General features: G+C 37.7%; 1 protein-coding gene across 2 annotated transcripts in view; it reads right to left on the reverse strand.

Annotated features, from left to right (window-relative positions):
* The window catches only part of LARS2 (leucyl-tRNA synthetase 2, mitochondrial), an 82,658-nt gene that overhangs the window by 7,659 nt on the left and 47,831 nt on the right, over positions 1–27,168 (reverse strand). For both annotated transcript variants that reach the window (XM_084211269.1, XM_084211268.1), the window contains 8 exons: positions 26,173–26,456; positions 23,057–23,155; positions 20,109–20,246; positions 11,852–11,955; positions 10,490–10,672; positions 7,747–7,916; positions 6,689–6,766; positions 4,553–4,664 (listed from right to left, as the gene is read on the reverse strand). In XM_084211269.1, coding sequence (XP_084067395.1) covers positions 4,553–4,664; positions 6,689–6,766; positions 7,747–7,916; positions 10,490–10,672; positions 11,852–11,955; positions 20,109–20,246; positions 23,057–23,155; positions 26,173–26,456 — 1,168 coding nt within the window. The remainder of the gene's footprint in view (positions 1–4,552; positions 4,665–6,688; positions 6,767–7,746; positions 7,917–10,489; positions 10,673–11,851; positions 11,956–20,108; positions 20,247–23,056; positions 23,156–26,172; positions 26,457–27,168) is intronic.

Raw genomic sequence — 27,168 nt, forward strand, 5'->3', positions numbered from 1 at the left:
TCAGTGTCAAGTTTTTGGTTCATTTTCTTGGTACAAAATGAACTATGAGCTCATCCATAGAAAAAGAGAGTACAAAAGTCAACAGAACTAGTTTGAGAAAACAGTTTGACAGGAAACCAAAATGAAGGTTTTAGTTATGTTGCCTGTTTGGCTTCCTGCCTTAATTCACATTTTGTAAGCTGTAGAACACAGAAAACATAATGATTTGGTTCGTATTTTCAAAATTCAACATGCTAAACCAGAAACATCACCACCCTGATCCAGAATGGTGACTGATGAATTAAAAATGGACCATTTCTGAAACTTTGATTTGAAAACACGAAAAACATCTTTTGTTGTCTTACTGTACCTGAAAGCATCTAGTGAAGTGCATTTTATGAAATGGTGTGAATTTTGCATCATATTTTTTGATGTATTTTGCTTTTATGGCTATAGATTCTCTTGCAGATGCAGGACAGAAAGCTAACAGTATATTTTTTACTTAATGTAAGCTTTTACTTATATGTATCCATCTGTACAGGACAGATCAAAGACAATACTTGTGTTCAGTCTGAAGTCCTGACCTTGCTAATGGATCTGCTTCAATGGACTTCTACTGACTAGCAAGCAAATATCAGAGCATAGTTTCCCTAACCAGTAACTCAAAGCACTGGAACCTATTTTAAAACACCAAGTTAAACGAGTACTATAGTACTGTGAATTAGTGAGTTGAGTGAAATGAGGGACAGGACCAGTCTAACAACTTTTCAGCTCAGGGCAATGTTTTACTAACATTACAGGAGTATTTCATAAGCATAATACTTCCCCTAAGGTGCTATTTGACAGGGCAGAGCAGATACTCATTTTAAAGAGATTTAAAAAGGAAGACGTGGGAGCAATCGTGTATCAGCAAGGTGTTGGAACAGAAAAGTAACTCTAGTCTTATAGAAAAAAAGCACTGGAAAAAAATTATCTGTAAAATTCCAGTAATTGTGCAGCTACTTAGACATAAAATTATGCAGGCCAGAGGAAAAGTTGTGATTATGAAGTAAATTGAGAAAGAGCTGGCTTATGACAAGCCCTAGAGAGGTTAAAGCAGAGAAGGAAATGAAGATGGAAGTTTTAATGGGTGATAAAAGGAAGCTAATGAAAGCATCTGAAACAATGGCAGTATCAGAGTTTAGGACTAGGGATTTTTGAACAGAAAATGTAAGAAGATCAGAGGGGGAAGTGACTCTGAGGGCGAATACCCAAATACTGCTAATTTAATTAAAAAGCTTAGATCAGGAGTGTGTAAGGGCAAGTAGAGAAACATTTTGGGTGAGTATCTACTTGCCTGTGCAACCTCTTTCTGGCATTGCTACCATGTTACTTTGTTCTTGATATTCTCCTTAGTATTTAATGAATCTCACTATTTGACACATTTGGGCAAGTTACATACCCGAAATTTCTTTCTGCAACTCAGGAAGAATATGTCTGTCAGTCATATGTGAAACAATCTGCACTCTCAAAGAAATGGCAACAGCTGTTTCCAGACAGCTCTGAGAAAAGCTGTATTATACCACTGGTATAGTAGTACAGAACTAGGATGTGAAAAGCCTGGGTTACTGTAAGCTAACTCTAGGATGTGCTTGCAATCCAGCAAACTCCACACAAATCCTTTTAACTTTCTCAAAACAATCTGTCTTCCTCCATTTAAAAGACTTTCTCTCCTTCCTTTTATGCTATTACTCTCAGAGAAAAAAAAAAAAATCTCCAGATCATGTTTCTTATTGGATTTGTGAAGGGGGATTTCTACATTCATATTTTCAATTAAAACCTGCAACATCAATTAGCTTTTACTCAACTCCATTCTTTTCAGAAGCCTTTTTGAGCCAGGGCTGAATTCAGAAAAATTCTTGCAACAGAGCTATTGTAGTGACAGTTAAAATATTGCTAAGACAATGATACCATTAAAAATTCAAAAAATTATGTTTAATTTCAGTATTTCCTAAGATGTCTTAATCAAAGGTGTACATATCTTTCATGAGCCATCTCTAATAAAAATTTAGCAACTCACAATAAGCAGTTTCATATCCTTGTCTGAACAGCAAAATACTGTACTACTACAAACAAAGTAAAAAAAAAAGTCTCGAATGGTGTCTGTATATTCCTTAGATACAAGGTTTCAGGAAGGAAACAGATTTCCTCATCCTGTTAGTGTTCATAAACTGCCAAGATATCAACCGGATGAACTCTTCCCACACTGAGGGGCTACGGCTGCTTTTTATGTTATTGAGCGATAAACCAGTGCATTCTCTGCACAATGAACACCATCAGGCTGACACACCAAAACACCAAAAACTGCTCGTCCTCCAAGGGGGAAGAAGAACTTCTTCTCACACAAAGTATCATGGATTGCTGTTGTTCAGCTGCTGAAAGGTGAGGTGTTTAGAGAACAGCATTCGAGCAGCTTCCACCAAAGACTGGGGTCCACTGCTATAGGTGCAATTTATAGAACTAACAATATACAAACTCCTTTTCCTGACCAATTTACGAAAGAGGAAGCAGCATTATCCTGACATTTAGATGCAAAGCCAAGGTACAAAAGGAGAGATTTATTCTCTCTCAGTATGGAGAACTAAAGCATGGAGAAAACTAAACAGAGTATTTGGAAATTAATTTTCATATTGAAATTGTTTAAAATAGTAAAGCATCATCGCTTATATACAACAAAGTTTGAGAAATTGTTTACATTAGAACAGCAACAGGACTTGCTGGAGCCAGAGTGCAATTCAAAACTTGGGGAATTTTTGATATGAAATCTCAATCCCAGGACAGAACTGATAGATGCTGGCTATTTCAAAATAATACAGTATTCTTACCACAATGCAGCAGTAAAATGTACGCTCATTCTCCTGATAAAATTGTTTAATAACTTCAGTATAATGCAATGATTACAATGCTAAAAGACACTGTCATCTTCAAATTTAGTAATAACATTTTTCAGGCAGTAATCAGCACACAATGTTTTTTTATGATTGCTGCACCGAATTACAGTGCACATGTCTTTGGACCACAGAAGTAAAATTTTATCTTTAAATGCAGACAGAGGCTGAGGACAATACACTTCCAATTTTTATATGGTTCCTTTTGATTCTTACATCACAGGGAGATACAGAAAATGTTTATCATTTTCATTCTCCAGTGATTTTAGTAGCAAGAAAAGACTTCTTTATCTAACATTCAAAACACTACAGGATTAAGCTTCGTGTTAGACAAGTTGTTAATTAAGATACCCTCTTTGTCATTTTATCAACCATAGCTGATAATTCTGAATTTCCTAACATGTATTACAATTCCAAGTATAGGCACTGTATGTATAAGCAATTATCCTGAATCTCTTCTGTCTCCATCTCAACCGCTGCAGAAAACAGTCATGCTAATTGCTTTTATTTAGCATTATTTTAATTAGATGGCACGTCATCGTATACGACCAGACGGATCATGTCTGATGCCACTCTTTATTCTAGACTTAAACTCCTAGTAAAACATTTTTAAATCACTTGAAATGAAAACACATGCTAAAAACCCAACCCACTCTCCCTACTGTATCTTGTTGTTTCCACAGGCTCTGCTTCTTTGTTACTGCTTTGAACAAGAAGTTTTTTCCTTGGCAATTAACATTGCAGGCCATGCCCAACACTGAAATACCATCAGTTTAGCAGCACTGCTTTGCAAACACTTGAATGCATAATGGTTTTTTGGGATGACCATTGAAAATAAAACCATTAAAGCAGTATCCAAAAGCTAATATTAGGTCCAAAACCACACAGCAGTTTGTGGCCAGCCACAATGCAGAATATATTCCTATCTTCCCACATGCATCTTGGGACTTTTCCCAATAAACCTTACAAACAGTTGCTAAACTCTGGCATGCACATTCCTTATTTCACAGGCTTTAACTGTATCAGCACCATTCAACTTAGCCCATTTGGTATTCAGTCTCCTACAACTGTATTCAAAGACTCTACAGGTCTTAGAAAAGATACCCTGTCTACATTTCCCAATCTCTATGCCAGGTTAATTTACAGCATAGTGTCCCTCAGTCTCTAGAGCATCCTAAAAGGGTAGGATTTTTACTGAACATTCCTTTAGTCTTTTTATATCCAGCCCTCTGATATGGTTTGCTTTGCCTGAATTTCTGAAAGAAAATATAGTCCAAAGGCTCTGACACAATTATTTAAAAAAGAGCTGTTTCTACCCTGGTGCTCATCTCTTAATAATGCCATCCATATTCAGGAGCAGTTAGCAGCTGACATATGAATTCCTCATGCAAGTCCTGTCTTGAATTGTTCTTCTAGCTCCCTTTCTCCACCTAGTTTCAAGAAATCCACCTCTGTATGCAAGGAAAAAGAAAGGCAGAAAGGAGAGATGAGGGAATGACACAAAGTTCAAGTTTGTTTAACAATTGCGACAGAAGGTGACAAGCTGGATAAAGAATTCAGAGGTAAGTGACACATACTGAGTTACAAACATTTTTGCAAAATTCTTGTCCTTTTTCCTAGAACACCTGTATGAAGTTTCTAAATACCTTTCCACATCTCCGATGCAATGTGGGGAGCCAGAGGTGCAACCATAATGCAGAGTGAAGCCAAAGCATCTTCAAATTCTGTGCTGTGGAGAACAAGAGGCCGAGGAGCTTGCTGAGTGAAAAAGAAAGGAAAAAGAAACAGACTATTAACATTCTAAGGTGGGGAGGAAAGTAGTTTAATTAAGGAGAAAATGCAGCAATAAAACCTAAAATCAATGTCTATGCTAAGGAGAGTGCAATTTCACAATAAATTGGAAACTTATGAAAATGGGGAATTAAAATCACAACTCTTGGTCATAGAGTGCTCTCTAACACTTAGAAGCTGATCCTGAAATGGCTGGTGAAGATCCTTGGGGATCTGCTCTAGCATAGAACTCTGAACACACACTCATGTGGACAAGAGTGGCCCACAAAACCATTTTTAGTGCTGCCTTTTCTAAAAGTGCTATCTTAGGCAAAACCAGAGCTATCGGAGAAGAGGTGAACCACTTGTATATGACAGTCAAACTGTGCTGAATGCAACATAAATTTTGTTGGGACAAGGTTTGATTACACAGGATCATAGAGTGGCTTCAGTAAAGCTGAATTTAGTGACAAAGTGAGGTTTTAGAGCTGAAGGAAGCTTTGGGAATGAAAAGCACAGCAAAGTCTTTTACAGTTTTATGTTCTCATTATTTTAGTAAAGTGTCTGCCCTCTTTAGTATAGAAAATGTTCAATTTCTGGAAAAAAGTAACTTTCCTGACAAAATTTGAACTTTATTTCCCCATTTAACTTAACTTAGGGAGAACTTAATAGAAAAGATACAGCACTAAAAGTAATCAGATACACTTTTTTTTCTTTGCCTAAGAGATTACATCCCATGGCAAATTCAGCTGATGCATTTATTTTGTAATCTATCTCTCTAATGAAACAGCACCAAAAATGTCAATACATGTCAACTTACAAGAATTATCTTGTGATGTGATGAAAACCCATTCTCATCAACTAGAAAATTGTCCAAAACCAGTGATTTGCTTGACCACAAATGTTGTCAGAGGGCATCTTATCACTTATAGTGCAAACTATATTTGAGTAAGTTTTAGCAACTACTACCCACTGTCAATGTTTAATCCTTGTCCACCTCTCCACTTTCTCCTTTTAAGTGGGAGCAAAAGAGGAAGTGTCAGCATGCTATGTGGAAACTTATTCTTTGAAGATACTGCACTGTCTTCTTTGCTCAAGAAATACATCAGTGTTCAAGTATCTGGCTGTCTGTAGGACCCTGAATTTTATTTTTTTAACATTCATTCCACCATCCGCTAGCCCCAAACAAGTACAAGTAATTGAGCGGGAGATAAAGAACTGTGTGTTACCTTCCCAACACCGTACAGGATGCCAGACTTAAGTGGTCTCAGTACAGCACCTGTGCACAATGTACTTAACTTTTTGTTAAGTTCCTTGATTTTTGCCAATAAGTACCTCAGAATCTATAATGTATAAAATGGTATTTCAATAAAGAAGCTAAAGCTTTCAAAATTATATTTAATTTCTGGTCTTTAACAGGTTACCATTATATGCCTGAAGGATTGCTCAACCAGATCTAAGAGTAGTAACGAAAATAATGATAATAGTTTATTATATTTCATCTATCACTGCTGGCTGATAAACAACATAATCTAAATTAAAAATCTTAAAACTTAAGTTCAGCAGGGCAAGCTGTCTTTGAGGACTGACTATGTGTGATTTTCCTTGCGAAGAACAACCCTTTTAAAATCAGAATTTCTGGTAATTCTATGATGTACTACTATACCTAGCTACCTATGCGACTTGGCTAAAATCAAGAGAACAAAGAACAGAACTAAACAAAATGTATCCTCTTCAAATTACAGGATGCAGACATAAACATCAGAATCTGGTGGATCTAATACCATCAAGCTCCTCCTGCAGAACTGTTTATATTTCAGGGTTACAGTGATACCAGAACATGCTTTTGAACTGAGTGTAACTCAACAAGGCTCTTGACTTAGTAATACTGTTTATGAAGTTAATGACTTAAAGAAAGCTGGACCTACAGTTCAAGCAGCTCCTGCTTGGTAGAAAGACTGACAGGAGCAGTGTCTGAGAGAAAAATACCTTCATTAATATCACATACTTACATGGAGTACATTTGTGAGGCTCATCAATCGGGAAATAGCTGCATTGAACAAATGATCCTTTGTGAAGTACTCGGTTACCTTGTATTAGAAGAAAAAATCTGTCATTAATTACTTAAAATTCCCAAACTCAGAAAACTCGGTTTTTAAATGGAAAACAATTACTGGTAATCAATTTCAATTAGTGAAACATGTGCATCTTACCTCTTATATGAAAATCACTTTGGTATGCAAACACATCGAATGTGCAATCACAGGTGTGAAGCGGAAAATAATAATCATATAAAAATTCAACTGATTAGCTTCCCTTCTGTTTCAGGATTTAAAATGTTTCAATCAATGAAAAATGTGCATTAGTCACCATTTAATTCCTTTAATAAAATATCTTCCCTTTGCCCCTCCAAGAGGCCTTCTCTCTTGTAAATCCATTTATACTGTGAAAACTTGTTAATAGATTACAAGATTAGAATTATAAAGTCTGTTAAATGATCTGGAATATCCTTCACAGCAGGGTTTAAACTGACAAAAGTTTTTATCCACAGAAAATTACTTGAAGTTAATTTTGCAGGCATTTATGTTTCCTTCTGAGTCTTGGATAACTGAATTGATACCAATCACAGCAGGAGACAACACATAACAAGAGATGAACAGCCACTTTCAAAGCTATGCTAATATATTTTCACCAATGGCTTTTTTAATTCTATATGAAACAGCAGGCATGATAATGAGATATGAAGCAAACGGACCAAAGCTTTTGTTAGGGTAACCTACAGAACTCACCCACAGTTTTGTTACTTGAAATGGAGTTACTTGAATCCCAGACTGACAGAACTTTAATGTCATAACATTTCATTCCTTAAATGAGGCCTACATCCGTTAAGTAAGTTCTGCCCCACAAAATTTGTAGGTAGACAAAATTATTTACATAGAAAATAATTCACTTAAAAAATTAGCTACTCATCTGGGGAAAAATCTTTTGGCTCTGTAAGTCAAACATATGGGTTTAGCATAAGAAGCTGCTTATTTAGTAATTTAGAAACTATGTAAGTGTTTCTTTTAACCTCAGAAATCACCAGATTCTTCTGCTTCCAGATCTTTCTGGCTTCAGCCTTCTCTTTCTTATTCAGAAGCTCAGGATTTGGCATGGTTCCTGAAGTCCTTGCTTCAATAAGTTTGGTTACAAGTGCCCAGAGGCGCATCTGCCACCTCTGAACGCCGGGCATGGCATCAGCTGAGATTAATAAAAGATTTCAGAAACAAATGTCAGTTACAAGTAAAGAATTCAAAACTTTAATTACAAGTAAAGAATTCAAAACTGGAGATAAACATTTTTAAAAAACCCTCTATTTTAAATGAAATACATCAATGCAATTAAAAATGTCTTTAGAAATAATGCTGAGTTGCTTTAATGGAAAAAAACCCCACTAATTATTTTTCTGCAATGACTTTGAAACAGATATATATAGCAAGAATACAGCACAGAATATTTACTAAAATCTACAAAATGACCCAATATTAAGTCAATGCTCAACTGTTTTAATGACTCGACAAAGGAGTTGTATCTGCTCTCATTTTTTGAACTCATGGCAGAATACAAACATAAACACAAGTATGCATACACATATGTATTCAAATTGAGAAGTTTCTTTTCAACTTTGATTTTAGCAAGTATGTATACTTTTGCTGCCAGAGCTGCTATTGCACTAATGAGTATAGGCTCTGACCCTTGGTACCTTCCTTTGACACAGCTTAGTTTGGGATGGGGAGACTATGAAGCTGTTGACCTTAACCCTGAAGCATCCATGGCTGCTCACACCACAGAAGAGAATCATGACAGCCCTGCCTTAATGTCCACCACTGAGAGGACAAGGAATCTAGTCTGAGGGCCAATCATCCAGAGGAGAGAAGGATCATGACAACTGAGAACCACTATTTAACACTCTCTGAATGAAAAAATTCCCAGTGACGGCTTTGCATGGCAAAGTTTTAGTAGGGAGGGGCTACAAGGATGACTTCTCTGGGAAGCTTCTAGGAGCTTCCCCCATGTCTGACAGAGCCAGTTGAGCCCAGGAAAAAGGAAGGGATGAAGGGAAGGTGTAAATTTGGTTTTACTTCTCATTACTCTAATTTTAATTGGTATTATATTAAATAAATTTCTCAATTGAGTCTGTTTTGTCCATGATGGCAAATGCTGAGTGATCTCCTTGCCCTTACCTCAACCCACAAGCCTTTTGTTGTACTTTTCTCTCCCTATCCAACTGAAAAGCAAGGAGTGACAGAGCAGCTTGGCGGGCACCTGACATCCATCCCAAGGTCAAACCCAACACAATCTGCTTAATTTCTTTAATTTAAACAATCATAATGTTGTTATCATAATAAATTCAGGACAAAGCGTAAAGATATTTATGAGATGCTTTTCACCTAACTTTCTATTTTCTTCTCCCCTGGAAATATCTTTAGGCAGCTAAAATCTCCTTTTGTTCACATTTTCCAGTACTTTTAACATGAGATGATGCTAAAATCTTCCTTTGTACATCTCAAGTGGTAAACAGGTTGGCTTGAATGACTAAATACATTTTTGCTAGCATTATAATGATATATTAAGTATATATAACTATTATAGCTTTCTTACAATAATGTTTAATCACCAAGCTCTCATATACTTTGCAACTAAGATTTGGTATGCACTATCCTCACAGTAATTCGATTATTCTATTTTCAAGATCAGAAAATACAGCAAAAAGTTTGTGCATCACCAAATTAGCTGCCTCAGAGGGAATTGTGTACCTGTGTAGTGTTTGGGATGCAACTGTTAAGGCTCAGTTCTAAGTGATTCATTTTTTTAAGAGACCTTTTCAAATGCCTAGCACTCTACTGCTGTGATTAGGTGGTGACAGAAAGCCAGCTGAGAACTCATAAAGCCCACTCCTCCAGTATAAAATAGTGCAATAATATATAAAGGAACACAAATGAATATAAAGCATGACAGACACAACTAAAATAAAGTTTAGCGCAGGTTGAACTAAGTGGCAAGAACTTAACATGTGAAAGAATTAAGAACTACACTTTTTGAAACCAGGAATGGAGTGTTTTTATTAAAGCCTTATGCAACAGGAAGTTGAAATGCAAATGAATATAATACTACATTAAAATGTATGAATCACAGTAGATAAAAGAAATTAAGACCTGTCAGTATAAGGAATTGCATGACAGGAGTAAATAAGTGCACAAGAGGGTAATTCTAAACTTATTCAAGAAGTAAGCTCATAAAAATGTCATATCTAGAAATATTAATTACTCGGAACTCTGATTACCTTCTAATGAGATTCTTTCTGAGAACTATTTCATAGTCCAGCTTACAAAAGCCATTGCATGCGTGTTAATAAACAGAAATAGCAAAATATTGTAAAGTTGCATCTCTGATCTGATATGATTAGAAAAAAACCAGATTATAAAGAAAAATAATTTTCAGTTAATCAATTGTTGCTAATTAAAAAAGAAGATAATGAGGTCCAAGTTTTCAGAAAAAAATACAACTTAAGAAGTAGTTTTTGTATGTGCTTTTAGCTTATAAGAGGTAAACTGCTTGTAATAATCTTGTAAGTTTGCCTCTTAGTGACAGCTTCGTGACCCTCTCTCCTTTAAAAGAAGCAAACAATAAAACCTGTTTAAGATACTTCTTTGATTCGTTTTTTCCAAACCTTGGGCATTAAGAACTGTATTAATTTTGTGTTTAAAATATACTACTTGAGAAAAAAGAAATAAATCCACAAGAAAACAAACTAGAGAAATAATCTGACTTACTTTTAGCATCCCACAAAATGTCTTGTTCTGGAGGAGCAGCAAACAGGATGTAAAGGCGCAGGGTGTCGATGCCATACTCTTTCACGATTTCCTCAGGGTCTATTCCATTGTACTTAGATTTGCTCATTTTTTCCCAAGCAACTTGGAGCTTCTCACCAGTTTTTAGGTGAACTGGTTCACTTCCTAAATATTAAGACATGCAAAAAATTCTGAAACAAATTTTGCTCACTTGTAACAGCAATTAATTTTGTTCCCTAAGCATGAGAAAGAAACAACTGCCACTAGCATTTTGTTTTTTTTTTTTCCCAAAATAGATTAAAGAAGAATACAGCCCATTCCAAACACTCTTTTCCCTCCCAAATTTTTCTTGTTTTAATGTTTTTTGACACCAGTAATATCCTAAAGCTTCCCTCACATAATGATAAAAAGTCTCCTACCGCTTGGAAGCTGTATCTGGCATGCATCCTAAGTGCTGCCTTGACAGCTCCTGATATTTAAACTTTTTTATAACCATGACATTTAAAACTTCCTAGATATGTGTACTGATTTGATACAATTCTAACCTGCACTTAGCTTTTGCAAATACCAGTTATAGGTTCCAACTGCAGTAAGTTATCCTGAAAAGAGTGTGTTTTCTCTTGCATAAATTTAGAGACAGAGTGGGGCATTTACACTGAAAAAGGTGCAACTGAGTAAAACCCTCTGCTAAAAAACCCCAATCTTTTCTAGAAGAAAATAGGGTAGCAGAGAGTGCTACCCTAGAGAGTGCTAAGTGGCAAAACTTAAGAAGGTGGATTGGTGGGTTGATTTTTAACTGTCTTACAGGGTTTGTATCCAGTGAAAACAAGGATGTATGAGAGGAATACTTAAGTGAGGCAAATATGACCAACCCATTTTTGTTGCTACAGGTGCCATAGCAACAACTGGTCCAGCTTATGCACTGAAGGCTCTGCAAAGAACTTGAGAACGAGCACTGTTTCCTAAAAGTTGTACATTCCTAATATCTAATGAATACACCTGCACCTGTGCTAGTTTTGCTGTAATGTTTTTGTAGGTTGTCGGTTTGCTGGGACTAACTGGCTCCATTCAGCAAGCTGCTGAGCACTGTCTTAACAAAACTGACTTTTGACCTTTTGGACTACACTGGAGCCAAATAATACCACACCACTGTTTCTATGTTTGGATGCAATTAAAAGTTGCTGTATTAGTAGGATCTCTGTGTACTCAGCAGCATGTGTAAATCCAAAACTCACAGAAGTTGCTTTCCAGTTTAAATATTAGATTCATTTTCTCTTCCAAATTTTCCCACCACTGAAGCAGTTCCTGGCACCTATGCTGATTTTCCCATGCAGTTCCTCTTACCAGTGAGATCAACCTCCTCTCTCTTCAAACACTGGCCTGTTGTTGTTAGTCTGAATGTCTGATTCTTGATAAGACCTTGAACCAAGAGCTTATGGAAAGGTTCCCTAAAGATGGAAGGAAAAAGAAACTGCTCTGTTGAAAAGAGCTGTCAAAAGCCTACTTTATGATAAGCCTCAGGTGTTGAGCCAATCAGGCACAATTTTTTAATAAAACAAGAATTTCAAGTTGACTATACATAAATAGTTGTCACCTTAGAAAGAGTACTTTATGCATTGATTAATGGTGGTTGGCAATTCTGAGTATTTATGTGGATTCTGCTTGCAATCTTGTACCCTAATTTTGTACTAAGTTATTCTAACATCACTTTTCAAATTAGCACACTGATAACACACAGAAGTTTCTTGTGCACCAGTACAATTTCCCTAACTTCAAGCTAAATCTCTTGCGTGAAAGCATTCAAGTACCTGGCCTCATTGTCTTACAAATATTTAGTTCTAGCTTCTCTCTGAGGAGCACAGGATTTTGAACAAATCAAAATGCTGTTGTACATTTCTTTCTATAAACAGACAAGACAGTTTCTCTAACATAAGCACCCACATGCCTTGGCCCTTTGCAGTACTAGCCAGGAAGGCCTGGCTGTATGAAAAAGTGTACTAGAAAAAGGGCAATGCTGAAAAGTTCATATCTCAGTGCATCAGTGTTTTAGCACCTTACTTTTCTAGCAAAATTTACATCAGGGACAGTAAATTCCCATGAAGTGAGTATAAGACAGGGCTACAAAGAGCCTTGAAAGGCAGCAGTGCACTCAGCAAGAAAAAAACTCTAAGTCAACACTGCTCTGGTTGACACACTATTGTGGCCCCTCCTTTAATGATCTTGCATTTCTAATGCATTCAGTCACAGTTTTGTCACTGCTTTCACTGAAAAAAAAAGGCAACAAAATTTTATCTCTAAAGCTTTTGGTTTCCACTCAGTAGAACAGGAAAGTAAGGCAGTTCTAACACAGCTTTAAGAACAGTAGGGGCCAGGGAAGGAGGTATGGGGCCAGTCCCAGAAAGCACATACAGTCTGGGAGCCTTCTCATAGGACCCTCCAACACAAGGACATCAGTGACCATCATTTTGGAGGACATGATCATCAGCACTGGTAAATACTGACTTGCACCTCCTAATGCTGACATGTGTGTGCAACATTAAGCAATCTGAATTTTCTACACTTTTTACCTAATGAAACCTCAAAAGTATACAAAACAACTTATGTAAAAAGGTTACATTATTTCTATAAACTTTTTTTTAAAAAGCCAGAGTATACCCATCTAAAAAAGAAGTAGCAAAACCAGACTTCCACATTTTATTTATTGTTTGTACAAAAAAGTCATAATCCAAAACATGATTCACTATTAAGGAGTTAATAGAGTATTTTAAATTATTAAGAAATATAAATTACATGACAATTTATCTCACAATTTAAAATGAAGTAATTTAATAAAACAATTAGAGTATTATTAAATTACAGAACAATTAGGCATGTTTCTATCATATTAAAGCAGGTATATTCCAAGTACTAGTCCTCAAACACTTTTGATCACCCTGAAGTAAGAAGATATTTGAAAACAAAACGATAAACTGGGAGAGAAAGTGACAGGCTTCATATTTTATCTTCAACATGCTCAAGTTTGAACATGAGCTTCCTTCCTTGCATATTTTGTATACTTATAAATATTGTGCAAGTACTGGCACATATTGATGCATCACTCAGTCACAAAGAAGTATGAGTCTCTGCCATGCCACCTGGTTTTAGCAACAATGTTAACTAAGAGCAACTCAAGCATCTCTATAAATATTTTGTAGGTAATACTTCAGAGGCTGATGAAAAATCTTGTTTAGAAGTAAAGGAATTTAAGCGAATAAGACATGAAGTCAAATTTAGCCAGTAAAATGAAGAAAAACTATTTCAAAAATAGGATGCAAAATAATCTAAAATTACAAAAAAATATTATAAATTATCTAAGTGAATTAGAAGGTAAAAATTTGGAACAAAAACTTTGTAACCCTATCAATAACAATGGTGGGAAAATGCTTCAGGATAAAACAGTTTATGATACATTTCTTCTGTCTCTACAAACTAGAGACATAACAACACAGGAAAAAAAAAATCTCTCCCTATCATTCAGTAGTTCAGTCTGTTTAAGATCTCAAACAGTTATTAAAATAGCTACACTTTCTGCTCTCTAAAGTAAAGCTAATGAGGTAGCCAGATCATCCAAATCAGATAGGGCTCTCCACTGGAAGTGATTTTTCAAGGAACACTTATTTTTAATGACAAAGAGTTAGCTCAGATCATATGCCAAGTTACTAAAAACTGGATGCAGGAACAAGCATTTCTTATTTTTGTTTGTGCTGACAGAGGCTACAAAAATGCAATACAAAATACATTACCAAGTATGGGGAAAAAACCCCCAACCATGTGTCCCTAGTGGGAGACCGCAGGAGTATGGAGACATGCCCAAAAGCAGAAAGCCAGAGCACATCTGCTAAACACGGGGCTGTAAACCAAACTGAGCCCTGCACTGTGTTTAGTGATTTTGGCAGTGTTGTGGTGGCTCCCTCTCACGTTCACGTGCAGAGTTACACTTGAATTCATGTTAATAAAATTGCACACTTCAAACAATCCCCTTCAAAGGCAGGGATGCACTTCTTGGCTGTGTGAGGGAACTGCCAAGGGGCTGCAGCACAGTAGGGATGATGCAATTCTGACCTCAATACTGCAGCACCTGGTCATGGCATCATAAATACCTCCTGACCCAAAACACCAAGAATAATGAAATTAAGCCACTTTCAGACACACTGACATTTCTGGCACAGAAGAGGAGTCTGGAGTTCCTCTGAATGCTTGATCATGTTTCAGACCGTAGGTATAACGGAATGGGATAGGCTTTCATCTGCCTGTGAAGTTTGTTTGTGCTCATGCTGGAGTATCTGCACTGAGACCTTGCCCATATTACAGCTTTTGATCATGTTGTACATCCCACCTGCAAAATGTGCCTGACACCTCTAAGAAGGATCAGCTGTGCTAGCCATGAAGTCTGTAATCCTTTCCTTCATCTTTTCCTTTCTCTAATGTTCATACATTAGAGAAAGGTACATCTCTATGAGAGACCCATCTCTCTATGTAGGACCATACAATGGATGGTAAAGCAAGCATGACAGACAGATCAGGAATTCCTGCTCAGGGCCATGTCCTCATGCTCTTTGCTTCATTCTGTGCAGGGTGATCAGCAGGACTTTCAATCCTAGTACAAACGACTGGGTTGGAAGAACTGTGGAGCCTGCCACAGTGATAAAACAGTGAATTCAGGAGAACGGATAGCCCTAGCAAGGGAGCTCACTCCATGTATTTGCACCCTGCACCTTTAGAAAGGCTGTGAGAGCCCGAGTGCTGTGCCCTGGAGTGAAGACAAGACTAGGTCCTAGGTGAGTCACTATTGGCTGAGTCCAGGGGGCTGTGAAACCTGAACCTGCTGTTAGATACAGGTGACTGAAGGATGTGGAAACCGATAATTTTAGGCAAAACAAACAAACAAACAAACACAACAACAAAAAAACCCACCCCCCCCCCAAAAAAACCCCAATATTGAAGTTCAAGATTCCACACAGTTAACAACTGAGACCTTTTGCTTAAAATCAGCACTAGAAATAAGGTCCGAAAGGAATGCAGAGAAGCTGTAGCATTGTTCCTTCACAGAATAAGCTATTTCTGTCACACACAGATCTTCTTTTATTCTGAAACTCAGCTATGTGAAAAATAGTGCCTTCTTACTCAGCAGATTTGCCCTCTATCACAGCCAAATCTGCTGACTTAACGGCAACAATAAAATTTTTTTATTGCTTTATAACTCTTCAGGGAGAATGTGCAAGATTCCATTTCCAATTATTCATCAGACAGAAATGATTGCTGAAGTCTAGGGCAGAACCAAATTCTGTGTAACTTGTTCTTGCACAGATGAGCAGGTGCAACAGAGAGTGTCAGCACACTCCTGCCATGGTGGATTAAGCTGGAACAGAGGAAGAGTTTTCTGGCCCCAGCTGCCTACCTGGCCCCTCTCCCAGCAGTGGTCACAGCTGGGAGGGCTTGCTGCCTTGTGAATTATTTATAGAACCAATGCATTTAACAGACCAGACTGCTAGAACAAATTGACATCAATTTGGGCTTAATCTGATATCACATGTACGAATACCCAGAGGGTACCACTTATTCTGCCTTGTCATTACTAAGAAATTGAGCAGCATTTCTTTCCCACTGTCTCCAGTCCAATGCATTAAAAAATAAAAGACCATGCCTCATCTTTAGGGGATATTTAATCTATACTGACACCTTTACAATTCTAAATTCTAATTCTAAATGTGTATAAACGCTGCATTTTCAATGAGGGTATGTGTGTCTGTAAATGCCTATTTCATACATGTTGCCTGTAACATTTCTGTAATAATCATTACAGAATGTATGTAATAATCATAATCCATATTTAGAAAGATTGCTTTGAAAATCCAAACGAGACAGGAATTTTAATTTCTGTTTTCAACCATATTACTACACAAATGGCCATTAAAGACTACCCATAATTAAAGACTACCCAGAAGTATTTCAATGGATTTGAACATCACAGGATAGGAGCTAAACAATGAAAATTTCCATCAAGAAAACATATCAAAGAAAAACTACTACAGATAGTACGGGAATCATAAAAATTTCTAAAGATGCAAGATGACACTTTAAATAGTAGCAGGTCTCATTAGCTGAGATATAACAATTTTATTTATTTAATCAGTGAAAAAGACTTAAGCTACTAGAGAGAGATTGAAAATGCACAAGAGGGCAGTGTTTTTTAACATTTTAGTGTTTTCCCTCAGAGCTGTGGGTTTTGACATCATGACTTTGAGCTTCCTAACAATAAGCCTGTTTTTTCTAATTACACTTTTCAGATCTTTCAGACCAGCCCCTGAGCAGTTCAAACAGAAGACTGAGCAAAAGTGGCTTCTGATTAACACTAAAACATTTAAAATACATGGTAGTATTTATAAAGGAGTTATGATTTCCATATTAAACCAAAATCCTGATTTAACTTAATGGCTTCAAAGCACCTAATGCTTTACCTTGCACAAAGCTAAAGCAAGTGAACAATTTTGTGCATGATGATGAATTTGTTAGAGTCATCTTGCAGTCTGAGCACACAGCTAAGCATACACCCAAGCAGTTCATACAGCTGGCCCTTGGGGCAATGCTTTAACACATCTTCACATGTGCAACAGTTCTTGACATTGTATAAGGTGCCAAAGGAATTCTCCACAGTCTTGCAAACTGCTTCTACAGAAAGCAACTTCTATTTTCTTCTGCCATTGTCACTAGATGTAGTCAGTACTTCTTAAGGAGTTTTCTTCTGCAATTTACCACATTTAGACCAGGCTACACTTCACAGTTTTTGTGCTACTGCTCTGTCACACCAGAGCGTGAACAAAACACATTCCAATGTAATGCAGCTACAGAATCAGAGAGTCCTTAGAATAGTGCAGGTTGGAAGGGAACTTTGAAAGTCATTTGGTACAACTCTTTTCTCATATCAGACCTAACTTCAGATGGTTCAGGGCCCTGTCCAGCTGTGTTTTGAAAATAAGCAATGATGGAGATGCCACAATGTCTCAAGTCAAATGGTTCCAGTCTCATCACCTTCCCTGCCAAAACTGTATTCCTTCTGTCCAGCTGAACCTTGCTGCAATCTGTGACTGCTACTCATTTCCTTTCTCCATACATCTCTGAGAAGAGTTTGGCTGTGTCTTCTCCATAAACCTCCTTTAGGTAGCAGTAGATAGCAATTACGTTTCCTTCTTAGCCTTCTCTTCTCCATGGGGAACACACTCAACTCCCTTAGCCTCTTATGTCATGTGCTCCAACCCTGACTATGGTGGTGCTCCTCCTCTAGACCCTCTTTAGTTTGACAGTGTACCTCACACTGGGGTGGAGGGCCTCAAAACTAGACACAGCATTCCAGTTGTTCCTGAACGACAAGCACAGATAACCAAAGCTGGGCACGGTTTTGCTAGTGGAGTATACTGTCATGCCAGCTGCTGACCCACCTCCAACTTGCTGTTCATCAGGACCCCAAAGCCCTTCTCTGTTGTAATCCTCCCCACACAGATGGCACAGCCCCAGATGTTCTGTTGAAGTCATGGTAAGATATGCACAGCTCTCTCCTCATCAGCAGATAGAATCGCCTCACCACAGAAGGAATGCAGATTAAGTTGGGCATAATTTCTTGTTGGTGAATCCATGGTGGCTGCTCCAGTCACCTTGTCTTTCGTGCCTGGAACTTGTATGTGTCTGGTTTACTTAAGTGAGCTCTAACTCAATCCTACTCTACAACAAGCAGTACCTCTTGCCTTCAAACTTTCCTACTAAGCACAGACCTTGACAGCAAAGGCCAAGGCAAAGACTTTCCTAGGCTCTTTGTTGGATTTTGCATCAGGCCAATGTCTTCCTTGCTGTTCTTTTCAATGAGTGCCCAGAAGCTCTTCTTACTACCTTCACATTCTTCACCAGTTTCAAAATCTGATGAGTTATGACCTTTCCATAGTCCACACTGCCTATCCAGTAAAGGCTTCTACATTCCTCTAGGGGTAGCCAATCCTTACTTCCAAATTCCTTGCACTTATTTTGGTCTTCTTAAGGTAACACAGGATGTCCCTTTTTAGTCCAGCTGGCCTCTTTCCATCCCTTTTTTCTAGCATACCAAAGCAAACCACTTACTTTGCAAGAAAACTTCCCTGCCCTGTGATCTCACTTTATGTTGACAATACTTCAGCCACTAATGTGGTTAATGTCATTTTGGAAGGCTGAAGAATTTGACTAGCAAAAGAACATTTTGCTGCTGTGTGTTACAGCTCCACTAGAAGGCTGATGGATTAGGATTGTAAAATCTTTTGTAGAATTAATAAGCCTAAAATTTCTTGCAAGGGAAAGCTTTAAAATTCTCTGCTTGAAGGCATAGGACCTCTGAGAGGAAGGGTCTGCTTTGAAAGGTCCACTCAGAGAGAAGAAACAGCCTTCTTGCTGCAGCTATACAAGCTGCAGACAACAGAGTGAAATAGGTACACAAATCATCTACATCCAATATTTCAAACACAGCTTTCACTACAAACTATTGCACAGCCAAGAACGTGTTATGAAAACACATTGCCTATTTTCATCAAAATTAGGAAATACCTTGGGGAAACATTCTGCTAGCTGCAGTAACTTGTCCATCTTTTTCTGGCTCACAACTACTTAAATTCTAGTTTTGTAGCAAAACTACAGCATTCAAGTAAGTTCTGCGACATATATATTTAGGCTCCTCTTTAATGTCAAGTTTTTAGAGGGGATACTTGTAAAGAATAATTTATTTATATAAGTTGTGGCTGAGAAATCACTGAGCAGTTCTTCTCATGCACCCCCTCCTTTTGACTCAATCTATTCAGTTATCTCTGCTGATGGGAGAACAGAACAGAGCATGGGCCAGAGTTTCATTGCTCTGCCACTAATACTCTCCAGGCTGAGGATGTAATTTTAGGGTACAAAAAAGCTGAATTTCAGGAGAAATGGGGATGTCAAGCTCAGAACCTATCTAATAGGACAAAGAACAGAACAACAGATGACTCACCTTCTTCCATCAAACTTTACCTCTAACCAAAACAGAGAACAGTGAATTAGGCTATAGCAGCAGCATCAACAAGAATAATTAAAAGTAATTATATAAAATTAATTAAATAAAAAATAAATTGACATGAGATAAATATATTGCTTTTGCCTGTCAAGAAGTGCTTTGTACTGCTCAGCTGCAATTATACAGTGACTTATAAGGGTGATTTGTTTTTTACATATGCATGGTTCCACTGAAATTAATGCTATTACTGATAGGAAGTTACCTAATTTGAAATAATAGCACTACACAGAATGCCTGAAGTTACTCATTTGTGCATGCTTTTGCAGGCTGGAAATCTACAGCAGCACTTTATCACTTGCTCTGAGCCAGTTAATACTCATGCAATAAAAATCTTTGTATGAACATACACAGGAAGTGCAACTCACTGTGAGAAACCAAGTACTGACAAGGCAGGAAAATTCAGGCTTACTCAGTGTAATGTTCCACCATCACAACAATGTCCACTAATACTCTTGTGAGTCAAATGAGATATGAAACATTTTAATAGAAATATATAAGGCTTACTTGTGTTTAGTCATCTTTAGATCATGGCAAAAATGGCTGAAGAACCTTGCATAGAATAAGTGCATAACTGCATGCTCCTTTCCTCCGATGTACAAATCCACAGGCATCCAGTAGTCTGCCAAGTCACTATTAAAGGGCCTGAAAAAAACACAATTATAGGAAAAAATCCAGTGTTGAAAAGAAAGATCAGCACTACTAAGTAGCTCATCATCCTTAACCGGACAACACTGAAAGCAATACAAGTATAATAAAACTTTCATTTCACTATCAGATTTTTTTTTTTTTTGAGAAATAAAATTCTTATTATAGACAAACATTTAGTTTCCACTGAGATGTAGATCCACAAAAAGATTATTTTCCTGTTTTTCAGGTGAGCAATTACCTGAGAAAGCAACGAAAACGCTTGACTACTCTTTAAATGATTTTTTTGTAAATATCCTGTGGCTGGCTTTAAATTTTTTAGTATTTATCAAGCTTTATATACAAATATATTAGAATGAAAGACAAAAGACATGACCACTTAAAACCAGTTTTTTAAATTGATGGTTTGCAATGTTGCCATTAGGGGGCAATGATGCAGTTTAAGGCTGCAGAACCCTCTGTAGAGTGAGATGGGTCACAGCACTCCAAGTGAAGGATGCTCGATGAAAGGACAGTAAATTTGCCATTTACAGCATATTTACATATCGTTGGAGGTGACCTGAATGGTTTCCCAGCATTGCTTACTGCTTTATTACATATTTCCATGCCTCCTGTAGTGGGCCCACAAAATACAATTTGTACAGAAGTTTTTCTCTAATGTAGGCTTCAAGCCCCAACTTCAACAAATTTATTTGTTTTGTCTGTCTGTCTGATTATTCCACCTGTAATTTTTGTTACAGCAACACTTCCTTCCTCACAGATGAGCCCAGAAGCAAATCATGGATCTGGGATTAATGTGTTTGGTGGAACAAATCAAACCTAACTTGTTCATAGGGTTCTAGAATCAACAGAGTAATTCTCCTGAATGGTAGACCAGTGAAATATGGTTTATGGAAATGAAGGGTTTACATATGCATAGCTTAGTTAAAAGAACTAACTAAATAAATCAAATGCAGGCAGCAATTTAGTGCAGAAGTCCATATAAATGTTCTCATTTCAGTGTAAAACAGATTAGACTACACTAAGCTGTTACTTTGACAGTTGGATGTTACATCTGACTATTTATTCTTCAACTTCTGGAAAAGTCCCTCTTGCCCACACACAAAAAATACTTCAAACTGTAATGGAGAGGAAGCAATCTGCCTAACTCAGTAATAGCCGTAATATATCCATGCTATCACTAGAAAATAATTAAAACTGGCATGAAATAAGAGAGTTCACAGAAGATTTTTCTCTAGTTTAACCAAACTAGTGCTGCCAATACAAAAAGAAGATCGGCCCAGCAATACTAAGTCATTGAGTATATGCAGTATGTTTCCAGACACTGCTCTGCACAATAAATAAACAAATACATGCCCAAACAGCCCATCATATGGTATCAATGTTTTAAAATGTGACTCTTCCTGTCCTCCTCAGACTACATAGTAGGGATGTTGTACTAATTCCTCTTTGGGAAAAAAAAAGTGCTATCAAGCAGTGCTACTTCAGCCAGACTATGAAGCAGAAAAACACCTAAATAACTACATCTGTCTTCCCACACTCTCCATGCTGCAGACACTAGTCCATAGCACATGAAAAATCTCCTTTCATTAATTATGCATGTAGTGGAAGTGCTGACACAGCGGGACATTGCTGTGATGCCTCTTCACTTGAGGTCTGCACACAAGGAAATGGCAAGAGTCACCAGAATTTAAAAGTAGAGAAGGGAAGGTTCCAGGCTTGGCAGCTGCATGTTACACTGGTCTATTCCTCTTCTTACCAGTGGAACAGCACTGGCTGTCCACACACTGAACTACTCAGTGCATTGCCAGGGAGGGTACACTCCATGCAATTTACCAGTCTCAGAGTCATGGCAGGCTGTCAATCCTGCTGGCATTGCCCACTAAGGACTTCAGCTCCTCAGCTGAACATTTTCTTTGAGCCCTGTCCCATACTTCCTATTCATGCAAATTTTTGCTCCTTGCCCTGTAGTTCCTGTGCTTACACAGTTGTGCTTACACATCCTGCTTTTCTAGATCTCCTGACATAGGAGCAATCAAATACCACATTTTTAGACCAGCTCCATATATTGTCCTGGTTTTAGCTGCGATAGAGTTCTTTTTCTTCTGAATAACTGGTACAGTGCTGTGCTTTGAATTCAGTATGAGAATAATGTTGATAACACACAGATGTTCTGGCTGTTGCTGAGCAGTGTGTACCTTAAGCCAAGGACTTCTTGGTCTCTCTTGCTCTGCCAGAGAGCACGTGTACAAAAAAGCTGAGAAGGAAGCATGGCCAGGAAGGCTGACCCAGACTGGCCAAAGGGGAATTCCATACCATGGACTGTCATGCCCAGTAGATAAACTGGGGGAGTTGGCTGGGAGATGCCAATTGCTGCTAAGGGACGGGCTGGGCAGCAGTCAACAGAAGTGAGCAATTATATAGTGCATTACTTATTTTTCCTGGGTTTTCTCTCTCTTTCTCCCTCTCTTTTTTATTATAATTATTATTATTATACTTTGTTTCAGTTATTAAACTGCTCTTAGCCAAGCCATGATTTTTACTTTTTTTTTTCCTCCTCCTAACTGTCCTCCCTAGCCCACAGGGCGTGTGTGTGGTACTTAAATGCCAGCTGGGGTTAAACCACACCACCAACCCTGTGCTGTGCTCAGGCCCAAAGGGCAGGCACATAATGAGGGCAGTGCAAGGATTTGCCCTGCCAGTAGACTGCAGCTAGAAGCTGGAAGCACCTGAGTGTGTGGTCTCTTTGTTCCCTTGTGTTCTGTGTAGCAGGCTTGCCCCAGTGGCCCTGTGCCTGCAGCCCTCACCTGTTGGTGTTGTGAGGGTCAGTGTACCTCAGGTAGTACCAAGCAGAATCAACAAATGTATCCATGGTATCGACTTCTCGCCGTGCTGCTGCCTTGCACCTGAGCAAGAGGGAGAAAAGCTTCTTTTAGATAAGTGACAAGCTTGGAAAAAAACCCAAACAAACAAGGATAGAGTGGCCATAAAGACATTTAGATTGAAAACTGAGCAGTCTGAAGAGTGAGATGTTCAGAACAAGTCCAACAACAGTAACAGGACTGATTTCTTCCCTCTCCCTCCCAAAACAGCAAAAGCAAGCCAAAAGGAAGCCTAAGCAGCCATCATATCCAGCAAGAGCAGAAGATGGCACTGCACTGGACAGCCCTCCCAACCTTGGAATTTTTTAGAATTGCTATTTTAAAAGCTACAAAGCACAGACAAGCATACTTTGCCATAAAGTTAATGGGCACTGAATATAGATCACAGTTGTTAGGTACTAGCAGATTTAGCAGAAAGGTCAGGTGGTTGCCTCTCACTGATTGTCTGTACAAAATGGTCTTTGCAGATTCCATTTATTATCTCTAGGAAAAATTAACTTAGTTTAATTTCAGCTTTCACTGAGATCAAATCTCTTCTAGACCTTGTAGCACAATTTTAATTTGTGATTACAGCAAATTGATTTTTGCTTGTAATTATATTGGCAGCCCTAAGGAACAGTTTCAAAATAGATTTTAGGAGCTCAGGTTACTTTCTGTTAATTTCTCCTCTAATATTCGTTGTTTGTAGGAGCCAATAATCACATTTAATAAACTTCCATTTGTTGTAAATGATTCCTCTTAAAACTCTTACTATTAAAACAATGGGATTATTCTAAAGTCAATGAAACTTTGTAATCTGTAACACTTGTACATAAAGGACACTGATTATATGTAAGAAATATACACAGTTAATAATTGTATGGAAGTTTAAATGCATGTACATAGTAGTAGTAAGTACACATAATGAATGGGGACTGGCTATTTCATATTTACTAAATGCATATTTAGTCTCTGATCAGTCTTGATGAGTGAGCTGCAACATGTATCTCTGCTTGTCTGCCTGATACTTCAGCTTGGCTTGCCAAGACAAATTTACAAGAGCATCACCACTTAACATTTTCCTTCATTCTGTGTCTGTACCTGGTCCTCCTCTACATGCAAGTTTTTCTTCCAGTGAGAATAATGTAATAAAGAAATTTCACTTCTATCTGCCTTTTAGTGTAGAAATTTTTTTTTTTAAATTGTACACATAAACAAAGACTCGGCCAATGTAAAAGAATGGCTTTTTTGTCAAAAGTAAGAATACTTTACAGTCATTGAACTGTAATTACATCTGCTTCATGCCTCTGTGCTCTAAATGGACATGGCTCACTAACACAGAGACAGCATGGGCATCTTTCAGAGTTTATACAATTTATATCAATATTGTGATTACAGGCACAATACTGTAATCTCATTAGACAATCTTCAGACAACTAACACAATTACCCGACTTGTATAACAAAGAATAACTTGGACATCTCCCATTTATGATTGTTAACATTATTGTCACCCAAATACTCAGACTTTTCTATCTTTCCATCTGGCTTTCTTTATTAATTCTAGATATTAAATGAAACTAATAAAAAGCCTATTGCTGGAGAAAAGAACTACAGGATGATGTCACTTCTTGGAGCAAGGAAAAGCAAGGATGACTGCACACAGAAGTAATAGCTCAAATGACTTGAAACTGTAGCAGACATGGATAAACAATACTGATGATAGCTGTCAAAAAGGTGAAAATTAGAAAGACAAATAAAGATGAGAATTAAAAAAGTTAATTTCAGCAAGCTACTTCATTTTAGGCTAAGAAACTAATCCTGTGTGACTTTATTTCTGACTAAACAAATGCCTTTGATTAACTTCTATGCAGAGCAGCCACAACAACTATCAAGAAACCATAAGGATTTGCTATACATCAAAAGTGTATTACTGTCTGGTAAACAACAAAATAATTTTAAACTAAGGTTGTGGGGGAAGCCAAAAGTGCACACAGTGACTTTCAGTCACAACAGGTAATTTTCTATGCAGAAACACGGGAGTAAAGGTCTGTTTTACAAAAAATTACACGTTATCAACAAAGTTTAAAATACATGTTTCCAGAGAACCATGGAACTGCTGATATTAAAATGAATTTAGATGCTCTGAATCTGCTGAATTATCAGTGAGAGCCCTATTGCCATTTATATGTCTGATTTCCCTACCTGGCAGCCTGACAACATGCTTCCCATTAGTTTGGTCAGGCTACTAGGAGCAGCAATGCATTGCACTGCTGATGAAATACTTCTCTGGGATACTTTTATGTTCTACCAGTTCCTCCCACAGGACCTATAGGCAAACTTCAGTGTACAGAGTATCCATGCAGTTCTCAAGATTACACAACTGATTTTTACAACATATCTCTCACTTTTTTCTTTTTTTCTTGAACAGATGGACTACAAACAATAAGGATTACAGCGACGACAGGATACATTTACTTTCAAATCTGAATTACATGCTATCTGTAAGGTACAGCCTCATGATAAAGATTTATATAGCTGAGGGAACACTTTATTGTTGACTATTGCAAGAAAATAAAGACAATGTTAGTTTCCTTAACAAGAGGGCTAATTTAGTAATCATTATAAGCTTTATATGAACACTGATGAAAGACAATTAACTGCAATAAATGAAGTGATAAATACCGCTAAGAAATGGAAAACGGAGAAAATTATTCTGTTTCTCCTTTTTTCTCTCCTCTAACTTAAAACCAGTGAGTTTTGTTTCAATTTGTTTATGAAAAAACAGCAGTAGACATTGAGTGCTGCAAAAAAAAAGGAGTTTTACAGAATTTATAAGAAAAAAATCCCTGTTTATGGAAAAACAGCAGCAGGCATTGAGTGTTGCAAAAAAAGGTGGTTTAGAGAGTGTGTAAGAAAAAAATCCCTGTGCTGGGTCAAACGAAACATTATTTTGGAGTAGCATCCTGTCTCAGAGCAGCCACTTGCCAACACTTTGGGAAAGCGCACAAGAAACAGGCAGGTGCAAAGTGATCTCTCCCAGCAAATACAGCACTGACTTACCTTGGGCAGGAACAGTTCACCCATTCTGGGGCGCTCTCCAAAGGTGAGGCTCCCTTTCCTGTGAAGGTGGTCACATTGGGCAGCACCACAGGTAAGTCCTCGTAAGGCACGGGGACAGCGCCGCACGCCTGGCAGTGAATGATTGGAATGGGCGTTCCCCAGTAGCGCTGTCGGGATATTAACCAGTCTCTCAATTTGTCACTCGTTAGGTCTCCACCTATTCTTTTATTTTTGGCCTGCTGAGTAATAGCTTTTAAAGCCTCCTGCCGAGTCATGCCAGTGATCTGATTGAAAAAGAAACAAAAAAATGACACGTGGAAAAAGAAAGAAAAAATTGTAGGTGCTGTCAGTGAAAGTGCAAGAACAAACAAAACCAGACAGCTTTCTGAGAGTCAAATAAAATAATTTCCCTCTTACCACTGGATAACATCCTGCTATTCAAGAGACTATTCATGTACCAGCTATGTTCTTGATGATCTGAATAGAAGAAGGCTGAGAAAGAGTCTTGTAGACCCCTTCAGCCATTGTTGGCAGATATTTGCATTTACTGCTGATATTTTTACCGGTTGCTGTATGCCAAAACTTTCAGAATTCTATCACAAACATAAGGCAGAGGAAATGAAAATGAAAACTGCTTTCCTTCTCCTCTGCTCATTTCAGGTTTTTCTATTCTTGCTTTCACATCCATTTTAACCACTTAGACCCTACCTGGGAAGTAATGTGTCTGCTATTAAAACACATCTTTTCAAGAGCTATATCTAAAGATAAGATTCCTGTGTCTCTTGAGGCATCCATGATACCACAAAGGCTGAAGCCATATTTCAATGAATTTGTGGAAGAAGGATTAGCATGTTCATGCTTAGGTTAACATTCTATCGAGGTTATGAAATAAGAATCAACTTTTAACATAGGTTAAATTATTCAGTTTCCATTATAGAACTGAAACCAATACAGAGGAAAGTTCAACCATCCTCTCCTGTACAAAAGGAAAAAACT

This window comes from Fringilla coelebs (genome assembly GCF_963513975.1).
Source record: "Fringilla coelebs genome assembly, chromosome: 1".
NCBI classification, from domain to species: Eukaryota; Metazoa; Chordata; class Aves; order Passeriformes; family Fringillidae; genus Fringilla; species Fringilla coelebs.